The 21,708-nt window shown below is 41.3% G+C and overlaps 1 protein-coding gene across 7 annotated transcripts in view; it reads right to left on the bottom strand.

Annotated features, from left to right (window-relative positions):
* The window catches only part of JMJD1C (jumonji domain containing 1C), a 64,542-nt gene that overhangs the window by 23,317 nt on the left and 19,517 nt on the right, over nt 1–21,708 (bottom strand). For 3 of the 7 annotated variants that reach the window (XR_003254250.1, XR_003254251.1, XM_026069964.1), the window contains exons 1-8: nt 17,869–17,948; nt 12,905–13,029; nt 11,510–11,653; nt 11,201–11,393; nt 9,434–11,112; nt 6,110–6,282; nt 3,550–5,759; nt 422–623 (exon numbers count right to left, since the gene is read on the bottom strand). Coding sequence is in view for 5 of the 7 variants with exons in the window: in XM_026069964.1 (XP_025925749.1) it covers nt 422–623; nt 3,550–5,759; nt 6,110–6,282; nt 9,434–11,112; nt 11,201–11,393; nt 11,510–11,653; nt 12,905–13,029; nt 17,869–17,875 (4,733 nt within the window). In the remaining 2 variants the exon portion in view is untranslated. Of the gene's footprint in view, nt 1–421; nt 624–3,549; nt 5,760–6,109; nt 6,283–9,433; nt 11,113–11,200; nt 11,394–11,509; nt 11,654–12,904; nt 13,030–17,868; nt 17,975–21,708 lie in introns of those variants that run through there. The other 4 variants (XM_026069965.1, XM_026069961.1, XM_026069966.1 and 1 more) reach the window with 4 other exon arrangements.

The raw sequence follows: 21,708 nt of genomic DNA, 5'->3' as shown, positions 1-21,708 counted from the left end.
GTCCTCAGAGCACTCCCATCAAACCTTGAGCAGCATTCCCACCACACACTGGCACCGCAACAATCATGAATTAGTGCAACTCTGCGGTTGTACAACTTGTCCAGAATAACTGACGCTTGCCTTTGGAAAATCCCACTTCAGCTGTCAGACACCTGTGTCATGGTGATGCATTGTATTTTCTGCTTGCCTAAGGTACACTGGGCAGCCGTTCTGATGTTTTTGCTATAAAGCTTCAAACAGCAGTAAAGTCAATCCACAGAAGCATTAATAAATAAAATTTAAATACTATTAAATTAGGCAGTATCTTTTATCAGACTGATTTAGTCAGAAAAAAACAGACAAACTTTCAGACATGTAAGTCCTTTGTCAGTACTATTTTTAAAAGTTAAAACACCACATATCAGGAAATAGCTGTACTTACCGCCGAAAGTAATAAAATCTACAAAATACTGGTGAGTGAGTTGGTTCTTCACCTTTTTTACTTCTTATTAACCTACATTCTCTGCATTTTTGCAAATTCGGTCCTATTTCAGAGCAAGAATCATCCTGCAAAAAGGACTCTCCTGTTTGCTTCAGCTTCTTTACTTTGCGCCAATCTTTTAATACTGAGCGAGGTATACCAGCTGCAAAAGTAACAAGAATTTCAGAGGAGGAACTAGGAAAGCTCATATTTAGCCCCAGTTAGATCAGTAAGCATTCAACACTTCTCAAAGTCGTTCAACTTCCATTTGTTCACCTTTCAGCACCGAAGTTTATTAAAAACTGCAGCTACCAAGTAGAGTCATCCAGGCAGGAGCACTTAGCTGCTTAGTTACCTGCCGAGCTCCAAGAATACTCAGGACACGTTATTTTCTCTTATACGAAGTGTATCATTTTACTAAATATTCTGCTAAAACCACCTTCAGAACATCACTCTTACAAACAAGTAAAGAAATTCAATACCCCAAGAAAGAAACGTTTGAATTTTGTTTCAAGGGAAAATGTATGCTAAACAACTTAATGAATGAAAGAGGGGAAAAAAAGTCCCGCTTCTTCAAAATTTGTTTTTGCTGAGGGTTACACAGATATAATTACAGAAGAGCAGTTCTACTCACACATAACTCATCTGAGCTTAATGTAAAATATCAGCCAAAAGAGAACAGAATCCACCTATTCCCTTTCAAGTTTGCCAGCTTTGCAAGACTAAACAGCAAATTCTATTTCTGATGCTCAAGTCAGCAGGTCCGACCCTGAGTAACACAAGGAGCAGATCTATTGAGTAATACGTGCAATTTTTGCATGCGCATTTCAAAATTGAACCATGTTGTTATTTAACCTGGCTCTCATTTTAGTGACTTTTATAAGTGGCACCYGTTTTATCTGCAGAGATAGGACTATCTGCCATTTAACCTCTCTCTACTCCGGCAAGCTCGTGTGCAGGGCATCCGGCAGGAGGCGCGTACCTGATGCAGGATGATCCAGAGGGCAGGGTGCTAACTTTGGACCGGGGTACGTGGGTCCAGTGCTGTATTTTGCCACAGCACCTTGTGCAAGCTCGCAGGTGACCGACTCTGCTCACTGCCTTGGGAACGGGCCCCACCGCGCTCCCGCCTCACCCGAGCAGCGCACCGCCAACTGCATTCAAACTTGAGAGCAGAAAAGGCCAAAGTACAGCTTTTCTAGTCCAACAAACGTTCTCTGCCTTGGAACCAGAGCTCCTGGCAGTCACCTCGGAGCTGCCAGAGCTCGAGCCCTGCGGGCAGGACTTGGACGCCCCCGCGCTGGCGGGCTGCAGACATTCCTGGCCTTGCGGGAGGGCGCCGGCAGCTCCGAGCGCCCTGGCGAGCGCACAGGCTCCCCGCGCTGCCCGAAAAGGCACCGGGACAAAGCAGCTTTCAGCCCTGCCAGCATCCAGATACCACCCACATGCTGAGACTGCCCCCAGCCCCGGGAGCCGGGCCATCTTCAGCCACCTACGGGGAGCAGAGCTCTGCCTTCCTTTCCTGAATGATCTTCCAAGTTGAGCGTGTCTTTGGAGCAATCTTTGTGGAAAGTCTTTTTCATAAGAAAATCTCTGACCCACTCTTTTTCAGAAACTACTGTAACAAAGCTCACCCAAGATAAACATATATGAACATCAGAAATAGCAGTCTATTAAAAGAGCCAAGCAGGAGAAATAAAGGACCCAGGTCTATCACGATTTCAAGAGAGGAAGGCTAGCACAAGGAGCTGCTCCTTGGGGCAGGCCCACCTCCTCAGGTACAACACCTGTTCTGTGCTACTTACAACGCAACATGATACCTGCAGCCCATTTTCGGACCTAGTCCCGTGAAACTATACCATAAAGTACTATCATATATTGCTCTTATGCTCAGGTAACACTAGACAAAACAAGAAGAGACTGCCCTTTCTTACGTTCTTATCAATCCTTCTACAACAAGCCCGTAAAATATATTCTGCAACAACACAAAGGTCATGAAGAGCTAGCACGTTACATATATACATTTACAGTTCACTTGAAAAAGGTGAAGCTGAGTTAGACTTAGAGAAATTTTAAAGGCACGTTCTCTTTGATCTTCCCTTTGGTTTAAAAAAAATATATATATATATGTAATATATATATTATATATATTTATATATATAAAAATAATACTATCACYGGACCAAGGCCAAAATACCTCAAACAGACTGCAACACTGCCAGGACCCAGTACAACTTAGGCATCAAGTATGCTAAGATACTAGTAGAGTAACTTTATACAGTAGGTAGTGAAATGCCAAAGAATATAATTACAGGGAGCAGTACTCATTCTCTTACTAACTGTACTTAAAATTTTTTACAAAAAGTAATTTAATGGTTGACTTTCTCATACCGAACCAAAATAAATACCAAAGAATTCTCCTTAGAGAAGAATAAATTAGGATAAAAAGTAAGGTAAGCTCTTAAATGAAATCCCTCATGTTGCCAGACCAGTTTCTTCTCAGATAAATCTTAATTATAATCCCATACCTGCAACAGCATTACAACATTTAAACTGAAATTGGTATTTCCCTGAACTACTTTATTCCCTAAAACAAGAGGAATGTTAAGAGCATAGAATACATATGCTAGTTAGGAGTGTGAAATAACTCTCCCTCCAACCCTTCACTAATTTAATCCGATCATAACAGAATGGCATCAGGCCATCAAGGAACTGCCCCTGGCCTTCTGATTAAAGCAGGAATTAAACCTCACCAATGGAGAGCCTCTCCCTCAAAGTCAATACAAGAAGCACAACTACACCAGTCTGTTGCATTATGATGGACAGTGTAAACCAGTTCATTTATTGCTTATGTTTAGGCCAAGAAGCAGTTTGTTAACACATATGCAAAACCAAAAGAACTGCATTTCTTAAACCAGAATATTTCGGATAGCCTCAGATTGACAAATCTAAGACCTACTCATTTTCGCAAGCATGCTTTTTAACTCTTCTCATTGCCCAGCTATTACGCATGACAAACCCTCCAGGATTAACACTGTTAGAGTTCACGTTAGTTTATCGTCTTTTGCAAATCAAATGAATATACTCACTGCTATTACTGCTGCTCTGTAACTTCAGCTTGCTTTTTTCTTTGGCACTCCTACTAAGAACACCATTCGGTTTTACTTCTTCCTCTGCATCACCCTTTTTTTTCTGCAAATCATTTTGTTTCTTTTTGTAAGTTGGCTTGGGCTGCCGTTTAGTCCTTTGCTCTGACTTGCTCTCGCTTTCATCAGAGTCTCCGCTTTCAGAGCCAGACTCATAAGTTCTTTTTGCTTTTCTCCTAGGGTGCTTATCTTCTTTCACAAACTTATCTGCCAGGATTTTACTATCTATGTTATTTTGCAAATCATTTGATGTAGAAGCTATCAAATTGACAGTACATGGCTTAATAATTTCTGAAACACTGTTCCCTGAATTCTCTTTTTTATTAGTGTTTTTATCTTCCTCCGAATGTCTTGTTAGCCAAGCCTTTTTCAGTTTAGTGTGGTAGTTTGGCTGACTTGTCTGGGAAGCCTGCCCACTGCCTACAGAGTTTGCTTTGTTTATTGTATTACAGACGATAGTGCTGTCTAGGGAGAGAGAGGTTGAAAATGTCTGATTTTTCACAGAGTTGGACTCAGTCTCACTGGTGTTACTACTTTTAAACTGAGCTGCAGCCAACGCTGCCTTGTGCTTTTTCAAGTGGACAAAATCAGTCGAGGTGGAGAATCCCGAGCTGGGCTGCGCAGCGCTCCCGGCCTTGCCACCGCCCAGCGCAACTGGAGCCGCAGTGCTGGCCTTGCACTCCGGGGCCTGCGCCGCTGCCTGGCTGGCGGCTCTCGAGGCAGCACACTCCAGCGGCGCGCAGGCCAGGACCGCGCTTGATAAGGAGTAAGTCACTTCTGAACTACCCCAGCTTGACACGCTGGTAGTTGTAGCTGCTGATGTGGTTACATCCGTTTTGGTACTGCAGTTCATAGTTGTGGTGGGGGTGACAGAGCTAGGAAGGCTGCCTTGCGAGACAGCTGGAAATTTCTTTTCATACTGTGTACGAGTACTGTCTGAGTTCATATTTGGCAGAATGACTCTCCCAGTCTCTCTGGCTTCCGCTGTTTTCAGGCAATCTGTTTGATTTGTCACAGCTGAAGATCTCTCGCTAACTCGATCTTTGGAAGCCGACTGCATTACTGGTACACTATCGTATTTCGTACTAGAAGGAGGACGTACAATAACAGATGCTGTAGCCGACTGTGACTTTCCACTCATTCTTTCAACGTGCCATTCCACTTTTTCATTATTTTGAGCATTATTAGACTTCCATATTTCTGACAAGTTTTGTTCAGAAATGCCCTTGTAAACCGTCTGAGCTTCCTTCGGTTCAGGTACTAAAGTTGGCGGCTTTTGTAATTCCTGTATTTTGCCGCCACCAGTGTTAACAGGTTGAACAGGAGTTAGAGTCGGAGGCGACAGGCTGCTGTAGCTGCTTTCCTTCTTCTCCAGGTTCTGGTGAACCGGAGGGTGAAACACTGGGGCTCTGTGCAAGGCAGGCATACTCCGGAGTGTGTTTGAAGATGAGACTGACAGCTGAGTAGGGCTCCTGCTGTCATTTCTAAAAGAAGTTACTGAGTGAGACTGCACTGACTGTGAAAGCTGCTCAGCTATCTTGCTTGCAGAGCCTTCGCTCTCTGGTTGGTGCTTTATTAAAGGGGGAGGTTTGGAAAGAGAAGAAATGTAAGAAGGGAGAGACTGGGGACTAGCTGCTGTCGAAGGACAATTAGTCTGCTTATCAACATAGACATTTGAAGCTTCCTTGGATGGGTATGATCTTGGTGGTTCATTTACTACACTGTTAGACAGGGTGGTGAAATAGTTACTCTGCGGCAAACTCTGTGGGACTGAATGCTTCATCTTATACAGTTCTGATACAGAGCGCTCTGCATCTTTGTCATATTTTACTGAATGGCTTTTGGGACTTGAAGATAAGGATGTTACCCTGGAATAGCTCTCTCTCTCCCCCTCCAGTGCCTTTATTTTAGCTGTAAAAGGAGCAACCTCAATACTTTCTTGGAGTATTCGCCTGTGCTCCTCTTTGTATTTGCTTAGTCGCTCCCCAGTCTCCTGCGGTGGCCTTGGCAGCTGGTTCAACATGGGATCTGCAAAATGCCTGTGCATATGGCTCTCCTTTGCTGTCTGCGTTCTGCTTTGCTCTAGCTCAGTCTTTATGGGCGCAGTTGTAACGGAACGTAAAGGTTCAATAAACGCCTTCCTCTCCAGTTCTCTGTTTGGAAAAGGTTAAGCAGACACAGTTTAGTCTGAATGTACTGCAACAAGCTAAACAGAACCTTTCTTCCCATGCTCCGAAGTTATCTATTAACACAAAATAAACTTTTCTTTATATTAGGTCCTATTTTCTTAAGTCTTCAGATGACCCGGGAACTCAAGTACCACTGAAATTTAACAGAGCAAAGTCTGTTTTGTGGCATGCTGACAAGCTTTCCTACATCACCGGCACCCACATTTACAAATAAACTACAACCAAGCTAAAAGACAACACCAGCTGCTGAAATTTGCAGTCTCCTACTACCCTATTTACAGCCCGCACACAGAGTTAAGCGACAGCGAACTTACTCTTTGTGATGCTCTACTATACTTTTGGACAAGGGCGGACTAGAGTGCGTTGTCAGCTTGAGAGGCCGAAGGGGATCAGCGCTGGATGGTCTCACAGGAATGTGACTCAGTAAACCGAGACTGTCGGCTGAGGTCACAGGGGTGGGCTGGTGCAACCACGGGCTCGGAGTATTCTGTTAACAGCAACCAAACCAAACCAAACCAATCATATTTCAAAATAATCATGGGATCTTCAGCATAGCATCACAAGGGATACTGTATTGCAAATCCTACCAATGGCCAGAATGAAGTAATATATTTCAGTATCAAATCACATATAGTAAATAAAAATGTAACTGTTTAAGTCACTTTTTGATCAACTGGGACATCTCTTCATACTTCTCTCTAGATGTACAGCATACAAAATAGTTAACATAATCCTCAAGCATTCTTAGAACAGTTTAATTTTTAAGTATTTGGCATGAACATGCCATTTCTAGAACTGCACCTCAAGGTCTTTCATTGAAATTACCAAACCAGTGACAGTCTGACAGCACTTAACTTCAGTTACTAGTAAACAGACCATTCATTAGCTGTTCAACGAACTGCAAGAACTATTTCTTTTAAAAGACACATATGGCTGAGTATGTTTTGAAAACAATTGCATCTGAAACTACAAAACAAACCCCAATATAAGGGGTAGAAACAGCTCTTTCCTGGTCGCTTCCTCCCTCCCCCTCCTATGACAAAAGATTAAATATGATAATCCTAATTAATCGCTTTATTTGGCCAAATAATTCTATATAGCATAATTTCATAAACAGCATACTATTAAACCATTAACTATGTTATGGCATCTTTGCACTGCATGCCTAAGTACTCAATAGTCAGGCTATACCAATTATTAGCCAAGTCTTAACCACCACCTCATCTATACACACCAGGATTGCCTTAGAAATTTTTTTTTTTTCAAATAAAGTTGACTACTTGGGACGCTTCTATTTGCATATCTTCTCTGAAATTCCTGAAATAGCCTTGTGAACCAGATCAACAGCAGTTCTCAGTCTTTATTCCTCTTTCATCCTCGAATTCGAGACCTGCCTACGAGAAGCACGTACTGACTAGTGGACTAGGAAGAAAGGAGCAGCCTGTTGCTGGGGAGTGGTGGTCCCCAACCGGTGCTGGGGACAGGGACAGGGAAGAGCAGAGCTCCTGTGTGCATCCCAAAGCCTCTGAGCCCTGCTCCACCCCAGCTCCCACTGCTGGCACCCTGGCCCCTCCTCTGCTCCCGGGAGCCTGCACAGCCCACCCGTCTCTTGCTCCCCAGCCTGCGTGACTCCCATTCGAGAACTGCTGTAGTAGGAGAGCAGCAAAGAAAGCTCTCATGACACATGCACACACTACCGAACAGATCTGCAGGTGCTCTAACTTTGAAGTTCTCATTTCTAGACTTTTGAATATTTAAACGAACCTCTTGGGTTTTGCACTAACAGTTTTAGCGCACACATTTCCTACGCCAGGAATTCCCACACTGTGGTGAGCTCCCACGAATACCCTGTAAGCTGCATTAAAGTATTATGCAAAAGAGGCCCATCACCTTCTCCCTAGAGGAGAGGGGAAACATCTGCTCTGGCAGCAAAGACTGCCCAAGCAGCCTCATGACTCTACCTGCAGCCATGGAGGTCCAGCCCGCAGACGGGAGCTGCACCACCACCCGCAGGTGCTAGAAGACCTGGGCTCGGGGACACACTTCCTTCCTTGGGCACATCCGCGCAGCTTGGCCCTGAGCCGAGGGGGCTGCTGCTGCCATTCCTGCTGAAACACAGATCCCTCTTTACGAGGATGGCAATCAGGCAGACTGCTTCTGGGAACGCCTGTTCTGAGGTTCTAAAGATATATTTAAAAAAGGCCTCCAGTGCTAGAGCCAGAAGACAAGTCACCACAAGACAATTGCCACATATCAACATAATTAAAAAGCTATGTGCCTCTGTATGCATGGCTGCATACTTGAGGCAGCCAAAGAGAAAACAGTCTATCATAACTTCTTCAAAATGGACTTCAGTATGGGGTGGAGCAGGTAGCAACATGAAAAGATAAATCCACCTATAGTTTTCTCTTTTTCTCCCTGCTGCATTTGACTTTATCTCATTTTAGATCAAACTGACTTCATATTACAAGGCCAGCACAAACTGAATGTTTGGGAAGACTCAGCCACAATGGTTTGGCTATTCCCAAGAATGAGGCTGGGGAAGAATAGTTTTCTCCATGATACAAAATAAAAACAAAYCCCCCCCCAAACTTCATAATCATTCAGAAGCTCCAAGCCTTGATGCAAAGGCTTTCAATTTGGCAGAAGGACCAGTGTCAGCGACACGCCTTTTGTGGTCCCTGTGAAAATCTGCCCAAATTAGGCCAAGTTGTAAGCCTCTAAAAATCAGTATGCACATGCTCAGTGGAGGTTTGATTGAAGCTGGCAGCAACGCTCTCCAAAGCTTCTGTCTGAGCTGCACATGCTTCATCTTACACTGTTCCTACAAGGTGTCTGCGATAAGCATGCTGTCTCCAAGCCTGCAGGAGCTGAAAAAACTTTTCCTGTAATTGCCGTGTCTGCCTGCCAACCACCACCGCAGCACTGGGAACTAAGCTGAAAAGCACAAACGATTTCTCCTGAGACTTCAGTGGTTATACTCAGCACAGAGACAGAGGAATCACCCTGACCTGAATACAGAGGAGTAGAAATCAGATATGAAGGCAGGGATGTGTGTAAAGAAGAACAGAAGGGGAGTAAAAGATAAGCCAAGAGAAGGTACACAGATAGGTGTAAACTAAGACAAGAGACACAGAGGTGGAGGGGGCAAGAAAGATTTATCAGTGCTACAGGATATTTCTCTTCATAACTTCTAACTGAATTTAGGATTCCTTCAGTGTCAGCCTCTCCCCATCATCCAACAAGCATACAGGAAATTTAGGAAGATGACTGTCGTACTTCTTCCAGTATTTAACCCATCTGATGTTTTCCATAGTTTAAAATAACAAATATTCACCCTGTGGACTTGAGATCTCAAACCAGCTGGTTGTCCTCCCTTGGTCATAAGCTTAAAACCTAAACATTTCATCTCACTTTAAAATATTCAGGAAATCAAGGTCCTGAAGAACTCTCTGCTCTTGTACACTGTGAAACAACAGTATTACTGGATTTCCATTTCTAGCTCTATGTCTGTGCAAAAACCCAGCCTTACTGCATGCTCAGTGACACAGTCAGAGGACTACTGAGTTTGTATCTAGAGAACCAGCTGGGGAGACACCAGCCTCAACTAAAAATGTAATGAAATCAGAACAACTTACCCTTCTCAAGGAAGCCTCTGCGTTAACAGGAGTTTCAGGGTGGACCCATTTCGAGGAGGGCAGACCGAGTCCTGAGTAAGCATGTGTTCCGTTTGGGTACTGCCAAATAATTGGATAAAGCCCTAGCTGATTATAGGAAGCAGAAGGATGAGCTTGTCCAAGAAGATGTGGAGACTGGTGTTGTAACATCTGTTGCTGCTGCTGGTGTGCTAATGCCAAATGGCTTAAGCTGCTAGCGTGAGCAGTCTCTAGTCGTGGATGGCCACCCAGCAAGGAGGCAGTAGGCACTCCGGGTAACACTGCAGGAAGTAGATGAGGGTGATGAACAGAATGGTGAGATGCGGTACTAAGAGGATGAGTGTTAATAGCGGACAATGGGGTCTGAGTTGAAGACCCAGATAACAGATGGGATGAACCAGTTAATGCAGGATGATGAGCATTTGGATTTAAACAGGTTCGGTGGGATGAGGAATGCAGTGGATAATTATGCTGATGCAAATAAGGTGAAATGTGATTAGCTCCTGTTTCTTGTCCAATCAGAGTGGGGTCCCTGTATACTGTGAAATGTTCGTTCTTGTCAATGATAAGAGGACTTTTAGTAGCTTCTAGAGCACTAACTCTAGCTGGAACTGGATGGAAACTAGACCTTGGCAAATCATGCTCAGTTTTATTGGCTGACCTTGTTAATCCAGTAGCATGGCTGTTTTGGGAACTAACCTTAGACTTCACAGTATCAGAAGATTGGGTGAATTTAGGCTTAACATCAGGTGACTTTGTTTTAGGATGATCAACTGAAGCACTAGGTTTTGACTTCACAGAATCAGGGACTGGACTTTGTTTATGTAGTTTACTTTCTTCTGCTAGAGAAGCTACATTTAACGAAGACATAAATGAGCCATACGGCACTTTTTCTTTTTCAGGATTTAAATGTTCAGTTACTGGTAAGGTTTTCACAACCCCAGGTTGTATCAAATCTGTCTTGTTAACAACATTGCTCACCCAACTTTGATCAGTTTCCTGTTTTCTTGTTTCAAGGAAATTTGCATTTGCTAACTGCTGTTTTAAATCACTGCCGTGAGATTCTATTTTCTGAACCGTTTGCAAACCAAAGGTACTTGCAGAATTATTCTGATTCTCTTTTTCAGAGTTGTTTTCATTAGTTATTTCAACACCACATTTTGGAGTAGGAGGTCTGGGTACAAACTGCTCATTTTTTAATTCCACAGTATGATGTTTTTCTGCACTGCACTCTTGAACATGTGGATCCTTGGCGTTCTGCTCATAAGATGTTGGCTGCTCTGCTGCATGGAGTGAAGACTTTTCCTGCTGATCCAAGACAGATGACTTCAGTCTTTCTGTCTCTTCACGTTTTTTATCGTCCTGTATTTCATCCCATGGAGATTGCCTATCTGTTAGTGTCTGTTCTTCCAATCCCTCAATAGTTTGGGATTTTCCTTCTTCTCCATTTATCTTTGAAGTGTTCTTGCTTTTTAACTCATTTTCTGAATTTTGCTCTGAGGATGAATCTGTTAATCTTTTATTTGAAATTTCTGAGTCACTGCTCTCAGAGTAATCTGAGATATTGTCTGTCCGCAGTCTCTTCATATTTAATTTTTTTTCATCCTCTTCAGGTTTTCTTCTTTTACTAAGGAAGTGTTTATTTTTGTTTTTGGGATTTTCTGTAAAAGAGAAAAAAACATCTATTACGTTTTTCAGGCTAATACAGCTTGAAGAATCTCTCCCTCGCTTTCCAGTAACTGCTCTTACCTCCTCGACCAATACAATCGTATCTCTCTTCTTTCATCTTCTCTTCGTCAGGCATGCTGCTATCGGAGCCTTTCCTTTTGTTTGGCCGAGTATTGCGCTGCTGCTGGTGCTGGTGTGAATTCTGTTTTGGTGCTGCAGTTTGGGAATTCATTGCTGGTCTGGGACTATTTGCTTGCGCACGTGTATAATGACCCTAAAATTAATTTTGTAATTAATGACTTAACACAATTTTGATTAGTGACTTTAAACATGTATATTTAGTATTTGCAATATACAATAATACTTAGGTAAAATGAGAAATATATCTACATGAACTGTGTTGCTGTTCTGGTTGGAACGAGACCTTCGGCGTGAAGTGATGCCAATATTTTCACCTTTCAACAAAGAGTGAACAACATCATCTAGAAAGGTCATCTGAACCATAGAAGGATCAACATTTTGAGGTTCTAACACCTGGTTATTAAAAAAGAAAAACAATAATCAGCAGTTGTTCAGACACTGTCCAATTTATATTTTCTGTATCAGTGTTCATCACTGATATCTAGTCTATTTTGCATGCTAAAGACTAATCAGAGAAAAGTCTGCTTAATTTTGACAAGCAAGACTGAGGCAGGACTTCTCAAAGGCTGGGAATAGAGTAAAATCAAAGCATTATCATTTCATTGCAAAGATAATTTCCTCCCCCTCCCCTTTTTTTAAAGTTACCACCATATCACTGCTCCTACCATTTCACTGAAATGCAAACTTCAAATTAAAAGACACTGAACTCTTTATAGAGGATAATCCTTAAGTAGCAATTAAAATATATAAATTATACAAAATAATATTCATATATTATAAAATGTATTGCAGAAACATATTACCATATTGCTTTCAACAGAAGCGAAACTGTTGAAAGACAGTAACCAAAACGACTAGAGAGAAGAACTCTAAGACTTTAGGAGTGTTACTAGTGACGGGAGATGTTTCAGAAAGAAATATTAAACAGATCTTTAATTAATGCTTCACAAAGTAAAAAGCTGGTATTTGGGAAAAATASAGCAAATGAAAAGGAGAGAATGGACTTGAGCATTAGACTAGACTTAAATTTATATTGTCGCATATAATTTTGTCAGTCATTTCATGGCAGACAGGTCATTTACTATATCAACATTGAGTCATTACTTGGGTGTCCTGAAATAGGATTCATTATGCCACTAAAAATACCAGTATTCATTCTTTTCACAAAACCGACTTCAGAAATACAACTAAAACCCACCACAGTAAACGTAAATTAAGGCTGCAGTAAATGCTTAATGCAGTAAATGGTGGAACGTGGATGCTTTGATTGTTTGAGAAAAGTAGTTGTTACTGGAGGGCTACAAGATTTTAGAGCTGAGAAAAGAAATTCTAAACAGAGCCGACAGGGAAGACCAGTTCTTAAATTTAGAYTGCTTCACTTCAGAGACTTAGCTAGTCAAAGAACAACAACAGAAGGAAAGCAAAACTGTAGGGCTGGAATTAATCATATAATTGCACAAATATTCAGCTTCAGTATTAACTGCTAGTCCAGTGGAAAGACATGCTGCATTTCCAGCGCACTAAGCAATTTCCCTGATGGAAGTGAGCAGTTCAGTGCATTTCAGAGTATAACAAAAAATATTAAAGCTCCCAATACACGGTCTACTTGGGGCTTGTTTTCTCAGTATCATATATCAAACTCACCTGGTCATTCATAACAACCATAGTGCGAGTGAAGAGATCATGATGAGTAATTATACCAGTAAACCACTGGGTGGCAGAATCCTGTCTGTATACTCTCACCCTATAACCATTTAAGGAGTATGGACCTTTAGAAGAGGAAGAAATAAAAAAGCCATTGAGGAATTCAGCAAAAAACCCCATATAAATAATTTCTCCTTGATTTTAAGCTTCATAGTACAACGTATAATGCGAATGGCATTGATGGCAAACTGCAAGTGCTTCTGGCACAGCACTGCCTGTGAATTTTACTTTTATTCAGAAAGACATTTTGAAATGCAAATACAACATTTAAGTATGCTTTAAGGTCAATTATGCTAACATTTTCAACATACAATTTTCTTATCTAACTAAATCTTTTTACATCCATAATGACAAATGATGGGAAAATTCCTGCCTACAAATAGTAACCATAGAGAAGTAATCTGAAAGGCTAGAAAGTGGCAGCAGCAGATTATACAGAAGCTATTTAACAGGCTAGTCACATGCCCATTGCTTGGCTGGCAAAACAATTTAGATCTTGGTGTTTAGGCTCTGCATCTGCCAAGTCTTTCTCATAAGTAACCACGGAGTTTCTCTCYGTTACAGCAGTTCAGAAAGGCAGCCGAGTGATCCAATCCCTACCCATGGCCCCGCAAAACATTTAAAAATACATCCACTAGTAAGACTTTAGCTCCTGCTTTAAGATGTCAAGTGCAAAGAAACCCTGCGCACTGTCCCTTCACCAAGATCAATTTAATTCATCTCCACTTTTGGAGGTGGGGGGGAGGACAGTATAATACAGTATTCATTTTACAGCTTTAAGACCCAGATATTGAGGTTCAACAGTTTTCTTCATGTTCAGTGTCAGTTTGGATCATCAGGGTCCTAAGTCTCATTGCATGGATTGCTTCTGTAGCATTTACACACTCAAGCAATGCTGCCACCGAGTTCAGTTCTAACTGTGCAGGTTTCACTACTTCCGCAAGCAAACACCAGGTCCCGAGCCGGCATACAGGAAATGAAGTAAAGCCAACTAGCAATAACCTATGAAAAGCCCAGGTCAAATGATTTGTTTAAGACTTGCGCAATTGCTCAACAGCATAGGCAAGGATAGACTATAACCCCGGTGGCTCTCCCGGAGATCATTCTTGCTGACCCCTGCCTCATACATTAAGCAAGCTCAAATGTCTGCAACAACAGGCCAGGATCTTAGAGGTGACAGATTGCTCCACTAAAATAGCCATATTCACACCAAACTGGGTCCATCGTACACTCTTCATGAGAAAGCAGTGAGCGATCATAAAGACTATTTTGAATGCCAACATCTAAGAGATTAATTAGAAGTGCAAAAGCAGCAGTAATTTAGACTTTTCCAAGTGGTTTTTGCAACCTTAGCATGACCTTTTAAAACACCTTTTGCACGTCATTATCCAGGTTTTAAAACAGACAGTTGAGAAACAGAAACTCCGTCCTTCTGTCCCCTACATCCACATCATTCACTGCATAGCTGGGATCTGGTGGCCCACTTGCCCACTGCCACCCTGAGCTGCAGGAGCAGCTCATCGAGGAGCGCATCCAGGCTGCACGGGCGCGGACCAGAGCAGCACAAGCACAGACCAGAGCAGACCAGCGTGGCCAGCGCACCCTGCAGCTGCGCAGGGACAGGAATAGAACAAGAAGCCACACACTGAGGTCTCGCATTCCTGGCCTTGGACCAGACTGGGTCCCAGGAGGACACACTTCCTGATGGCTTCTCTCCAACCTTTCCTCCTTACGCCCCTGTGAAGTGCCTCTCTTTCAGCCTTCACCCTGCTGGCTCTCTGACCTGACCACATTCTCCATGTCTCCAGCTTTTCATGGCAGTCCCAAAGCTCCTCCTCATTCAGCCAGTCTCAGTTCATTAACTTTTGTCCGTGCCTTTTTGCCCAACATTCCCTTTCCTCCTTTCCTATCCCAGCTTCTCCTCTCTTCCATCCTTCTGTCATCTCCACAATGATTTTCAGTCTCAATTTCTTGCATAACCAGCCTCTCCTCTCTTCCTGGCTTTTGGTCTCATTACAGCATTTTCAGCTCCAGGCTCCTGGCTCCCAAGCCCTTCCTCAGTCTCCTCGATTTACAAGCTCCATCCTTCCTCACGCATGAGCTCCCGGCTTCTCACATGTTCCTCTGTACTGAGCCAGTGCCAACTCCTTTCCTCTTATTTCTTGTTCTAATCGGTGTCTGTCCTTCTTTTCAGCTCTTATCCTATCTACTTTTAAATTAGCCTTTAGCTACCTTTAAAGACCATTTCTTCTTTCATGCTGCTGGGGTGTCCGGAAGAGGGAGAAAGTTTAAACTGTGGTCACACGACCGTTCAGCTCCAGCCCAGCCCAGCCCAGCCGCAAGCAGCCATTACAGGAAAAGCCTGGCTTTGTCTCTAGTCCCTGGCTGAATCATGCTCAGCTACACAATGTTGAAACAGCATGTGCAGCACTATCAGGAAATATCTTCGGGGCTGAAGAATACCCAGTGTTTCAAGAGATTATTATATATGCAGCCTCAAAGACTGTACTGATAATAAATCTAATAAGGAGAAAAATTTCAAAGATTTTAATTGCTAAAAAAAAAAAAAAAACCAAAGACGCTTTACTGAGTATGTTCCTTGAACTGTTTTTTATTTTTCCCAAAAGCTTTCAACTTGGCCAAATTTGGGAGTTGCTTTTTTAGCAAGGAAGAAACTGCTTTCCTGCCAAACCTACAATCTCTAYTGCAAAGCATGCTGTTGTGACTGCCACCCAAAGAAAAGGTCACCAGGGCCAATTTTTTTTCTTTAGTCTCATTTTTGTATGCAATTCAACAATTTTGACTAAAATTCCCCCTCCTAAAACTGATGTGTTTCTTTTCAAATATTTGGAACTGGATTTCAATGTTCTTCTCTGTGATTCTGCTTTCTTCAGCAAAACTGTGTTTTAACTGCAACAGTCAAAATAGAAAACAGTAAGATATGAGACGGTGACTTTAGCACTGTAGACAAAAAGGAAAAGGCTGGATCCTAAAAATGTTCTGGAGGATGAAGAGAGCATTATATCAACCTTAACAGATGCGTCCGGACAGGACAGAAGTGAAAATGTTGCCTAAGCTAAAGGGAACAGGAGAATGGTCATACAGAGAAGGTAAAGCAAAACAGAGAACGGAGGGCAGGAGAAAGGAAGGCTTTGCATTATCAGCTTACAGCAGCTAGTACTACTAGGGCTACCCTTAAGCCACTGAAGACTTGTGCAAAATGCAAAATCTCATGTCCGGGGAGCAGAACGCAGCCCTGARCACGCACGACAGCAGTGCCTGCTGGCTGACCCGGCACACCGAGGTCCCCCTCGGGGCTCCTGTGCCGCCTGACGTAAGCGAGGGGATCTGAGCCGCAGCCTCGCGCTGGACAAGGGGGGAGGAAGGGCGCCAGGCTGCAAGGACGGCAGCATTTGCTTCACCCCTTCATGTGAAATACTCCTAATTTGGTGAGCCTCTAAGCATCCAAACAGCTGTTTGATAAACTACGTAATTTATATATATTTTTAAACAAAAATACGCTTCCTGGAATGATGAGATGTAAATGAGTTTTGTGGATGATGCACTGGCAGTATCATTTAGATGACTTTTGATGTTGCTGGGGCTTTGTTACAGTATTGATTCTTTACCAGGGTATACAGAGCCTTTTATAATTGTCTTTTTATTGTTACTCTAATGAAATACATTAAACAAGCTCAATTCTAGTTTCCTTTTTATGCAGCCCTAACTTGATTTCTCATCACCTCTCAAACCCATTTTGGCTGCAAATTTCATCAACGGATTATTGACTCATGCTGTATCTGATGATATAATGATAAAATCTAAAATGACTAATACGGACATACCAAATACTACCTCCACAAGTGAGCACATTGCTTTTTTCAGCACCCTTTCTCTGTGGTCCATAAGAATAATTATATCTAGGCAAATTAAAAACTCCACAAAAGGAAAGACAAAGAATTCTACTGTAACTTCAATATTACACTTACCATATTCCTTTGATCTTCTAATCTTAGTTTTATCAAAGAAAGCAGACAACAAGCAAACCTCAGTCCCATCTTTAAAACATCAGGTTATTTACTGCTCCCCTCCCAATCCTGATTTACAGAGTAACTGCTTAAGCATTTTTGTCCCAAAGTTGCTTTATTGTTTAGCTAGGGATTTTAGCCCAGACCCACAGAAGTTAGTTTCTGCCTCCCACTGCTAGGCACCTAAATGCCTCTGTAGAGCTGGCTATCAGTCCTGCAAAAAGTTAATGAACATGCTGCAATGTATATCATACTAAAAGTACTGGCAAGGTTGGGTTAAAATAATTTAATCTATTTCATGCTAGTTTTCATGTAACTTGTATCTGCAGTGTAAAAAAAATGACAACTGTATGGGTTTGCTGCAACCTTGCAGTATTAGAACTGAGTTACAAAATCTTAACTGATGTAAAAGGCACTCTTCAGTCTCGGAGAGGGACAAATCTCAACGTATTCTTCACCTGTGACAGAAGTGTGAAGAACCGCAAGCACAAACAACTGCACGCCACCTCTCCTGCTCCAGGAAGCCACCGCACGCAACAATAACAATAGCAGAGCACATCACAGTTTTAAATGGGCTAAAAGGGGTGGAGTTGCCATTCATTTACTGGTTTCCAGAACAAATAATATCTACAGACTAATGATTTTCAGCTTTTGCTGTAATCACTAAGACATCAAACAAGTTAAGACCAGTCTGAAGAAGTTACGCACAGCTTCTTACATAGTCTTGTTTTCTTGTTTTAACAAACGCTTCTAAAGTACCAAGTTAGAAATATATTCTCCACTATACCACAAATGCTATGGGACAAATGCCATGCGACTAATGGCCTTAAGCTAGCTAACACAGAATAAAAATAACACAATTTCCCAAATAATTACCTTGCATAAAAATCTCCTGAACCTTTTGTTCCTTTACCCAGGCTTTTACCTCCTCATGTAACTGCGGGTTATCCCTGAGAACTGGGTTTAGACTGTCTACGTCGTCCTAAAGTAGAGATTAAAAAAAGAACCATATGTTATGTTTATTTGCAACATTTCTGTTTATTTTCCTAAATATATTTTAGAGTACAGTATTAAGTAGTTTGATGCAATTTTACTGATTGCCTACAAATCCCTGTGTTACTTTTAGAAAAATCTTACAAGTGGAAGATACTGCTAAGAGTTATTTCATGGCTTCACAGTATGTCAGATCCTGTATGTGGCCAGACTTATAAGCTATTAATAGGATCACACTTTCATAAATACTGTCTTACTACAAGCTAAAGTTACCCTTTAAAGAATTCAATGTTTACAGGTATGCAGCAAGAACTGTTTAAGTAGTGACAAAAAGAATCAAGAAAAAAATTCTCATTTTGCATATTTGTAAAATTTAATATGGACATGCATATTGAACATATACATACATATACAGGTCTAAAAACATAAAGATAATTCATAAAACATACCTGTATAATAAAAGAAACAAACACCATTACTAATTTTCAAATATGCAGGCCTTCGTTAACTGGGTAATTTAAAAATTAAAACACATCTTACTTGATCTCAATTCTGTTGGAAAAGATTCTTTACTATCTGAATTAGAGAGACTACATCTGGGTAATTAAGACATGCTTGGTGGCACTGTCCTCATAGCAAGGAAATGCTACACAAAAAAACTGTTTTGTACCCTTGAAAGCATGGCTTAAATCATCATCTGGACTTTTATAAATCCATTTCTCTATTTCAGAGCACGCTTGCTATTTCTGCCTTGAGATTTGTGTCAGAGAAATAAAGCTGCTCTGCAGGTTGGTGACTCCTAGTGCAGAAGGCGGCCCTGGAAATCCGGGAACTGAGGGAACATTCATTTGTGTTGAAAGTACTTCACACAGAGCTAAAATAATCAGAGAGATTCTCAACATACAAAATGTAAAATGTTTTATCAGTACTTCAATCGAGATCAAGTAATTTCTTCCCTTGATCTCAAACAAGTTCCTTGATGTCTCACAATTTATTATGAAGAGCTTCAGCCACAGAATATAAGATACAACCAACACTCAGGGAATTGTTCATTGCTGCCAGGCCCTCAAATGACATGAGTGATTTCTCTCTACTCATCCAGATGAGATTCTTCCTATTAACTCACTGTATCACAGGGTCTCTATTTTAAATTCAAAACTCACTTCCTTAAAGATTTGCTATTCTCCATTAGGGAGAATGCATCAATGCTTCATCTATTAGAGAAAATTACTGCTACCTTTCCTAACGTTTTCAGAAAGGATACACCATCAGATCCAAAAAGAATGGTCATGACCACCATTATAATACATGTGATGTGGAACCAAGTAAAAGCGAAGAGGAAGACCAAAAGGACTTCTGCCACCAGGTTACAAATACCAATATGGCAAATATACTGCTAACGTTATCAGAGGCACAAAAGAGTCCATAACAGCATTCATTCAAGAATGGCAGAGTAGCAAAATGCTTTCTTTCCTGAGGCAGACTAAAAGAGGTATTAGCTGTTTTGCTTTCATTTGCAAATTCATCTTTGGATTTGATCCCAAAGACAGATGCAGTAACACTGGAAAGAGGGAATGATTTCCCAGGGAACCCAACAGACTCTTTGGCATTGGAGTTGTGGGATGAACATTCATCTGTCCTCCTCCCCACACACCCTCCTTCACAGCAGCTGCAGGAGGAAAGACAAGCATGCAAGAGATTTCCTTCCCAAGCATCTCCCCTCTCACATCCATAAACATTACATCTAAGCAATGGACTGAGGCGTTGCAATACTGGAAAGTCTAGCTGACTTAAAAATGCAATTTGCATGCATATATTGTACAATTCCTCCAGCCCTGCTGAAGAAATTAGTATCTTGATTCTAAGACTATATACATTGATCGGGTACCCAGAAATCAGATCTGTTACTCTAAAGTTATTCTGCTCAGATGATGAGCTCTTTAGGCAAAGTTCTCAAGCCTTTACTTTGTCCTGAAACACACTATTTATAGATTAGCCCTGTTTCTGGAGACAATACACACTGGTATTCTTCTTTCTTTAGATTTCACATCCTTCTTAAGCATCTTTGCCTTCTTTGAACTTGACACCAAAGATAATGATGAATCTACAGACAGAACATTAGAACCTTTCCTGTTCTATCTTCTGTTTAGATGCATCAGGCTTATTGGTATCTTAGACTGAAAATGTTTAGTGTAAACACTTCTTAGAAAAGGAGACCACAATGTCCATTCTGGCTTTCCTCATTTTTGGAGAAAAATACGGTCAGCGAGGAGCCTTAGCGAATATTACTCCTTCCCTGAGGCTGCATGAAGAGAGTGGCTCAACTTTGGACAGATGGAGAACAGGAGTGGAAATCAAGAAATGCGTCCTACCCCCCTCACCAAACCGAACCAATGCATCAAGGCAGCTATCCTACCTCGATACTAACAAATACCTTAAGCAGGTATTACTATGTATGATATTAGTACCTCTCTACAGTATTAACAAAAAAGAYAGCTGGACGACAGATAGTAAGAGGCTACTTTTGCTTCATTATCCAGTCCCTGCTCAATCCCTGCTTTCATACAGACACAGCCAAGACTACTTGCATGTCAAATTTGTTTTAAAAGCTCACCCTGTACTATTCATCAACAGAGAGGAGATGAGCTGGAAAAGGCACAAGAGAGGTCAAAGATCCATTACACAAACTGCACCCAGGTATGACTGGGATTATGCAGAGGATACCAGAGAGAATCCAAGGTTTCTGAAAAAAATTATCTATACATGCATATATATACATGCACACACACACAAAACACACACATTTAATATATCATCAATAACTGTGGTGAAAAAATATTCTGCTTCTAGATGTGAATTTGGTATAATATGGTACTAAAATACTGGTGCATGGAAATCAGTATGGCAAAGCAAAATTGTAACCTACARCTGAAGCTCAGTGTCGAGAAATAAAAAAAAATGGTTCCCGAAATCTCAACAATTCTATTATTTTTGGTATGTACTACATGTATCTATGGACAAAGGTATGTGCAACACGATGGATTTTGTTCTGCTGTTAAATTTGAAACTCTGCAAAACCAGGATATTAATTAGATCATGTGTTAAACCATAAGGTGAAACCCTTAAGCAAACTGTTTTAGTGCAAACTACAAACTGGGACAAGTTTAAAAGAAAAGGCAGACAGGGCACTGAGCAAAAGGCTGATGACTTGCAATCTCTTCTTAGTACTGAAGATGAGCAAATGATTCAGCAATACCTGATTTTTTCTTTACCCTGCATTTTTAATTGTTCAAGAAAAAATAACTGTCTACTTATAAAATACTTCTTGAACCTTGGCAATTAAGATCTTCATTTTTCCCTCCTTCTTGGTTGAAGGAGCAAGATTGACAGACTAAGATACGTAAGGATTAAATGTCCTGCAGAATTTTCCTCTAGTATGTTCCTCATTTAAAGTAGTTTTACTTGCAAAAAAAAAAAAAAAGGTCCCTCTCCTAGACTAGTTTTTCCACAAGTCCTGGAACACCTCCTCCTTGAGGATGTTAATGTTGGTTTGAAACTCTTATGAAATGCAAATCAAAATGCAAATCAAAAAAATGGGACTGCAATTTTCTTTTTTTAAATCTGTCATATGAAGCTCTTTAAACAATTGATACAGTAGTGGCCCTTGCTCCAAAAAGGATTATATGCAATACTGGGAAGAAGATAAAGAGCCTCTGGGCCAGG

Source organism: Apteryx rowi, unplaced genomic scaffold, assembly GCF_003343035.1.
Source record: "Apteryx rowi isolate R43461 unplaced genomic scaffold, aptRow1 scaffold_30, whole genome shotgun sequence".
In the NCBI taxonomy this organism is placed as follows: Eukaryota; Metazoa; Chordata; class Aves; order Apterygiformes; family Apterygidae; genus Apteryx; species Apteryx rowi.
This window is presented reverse-complemented; position numbering and strand designations above follow the sequence as displayed.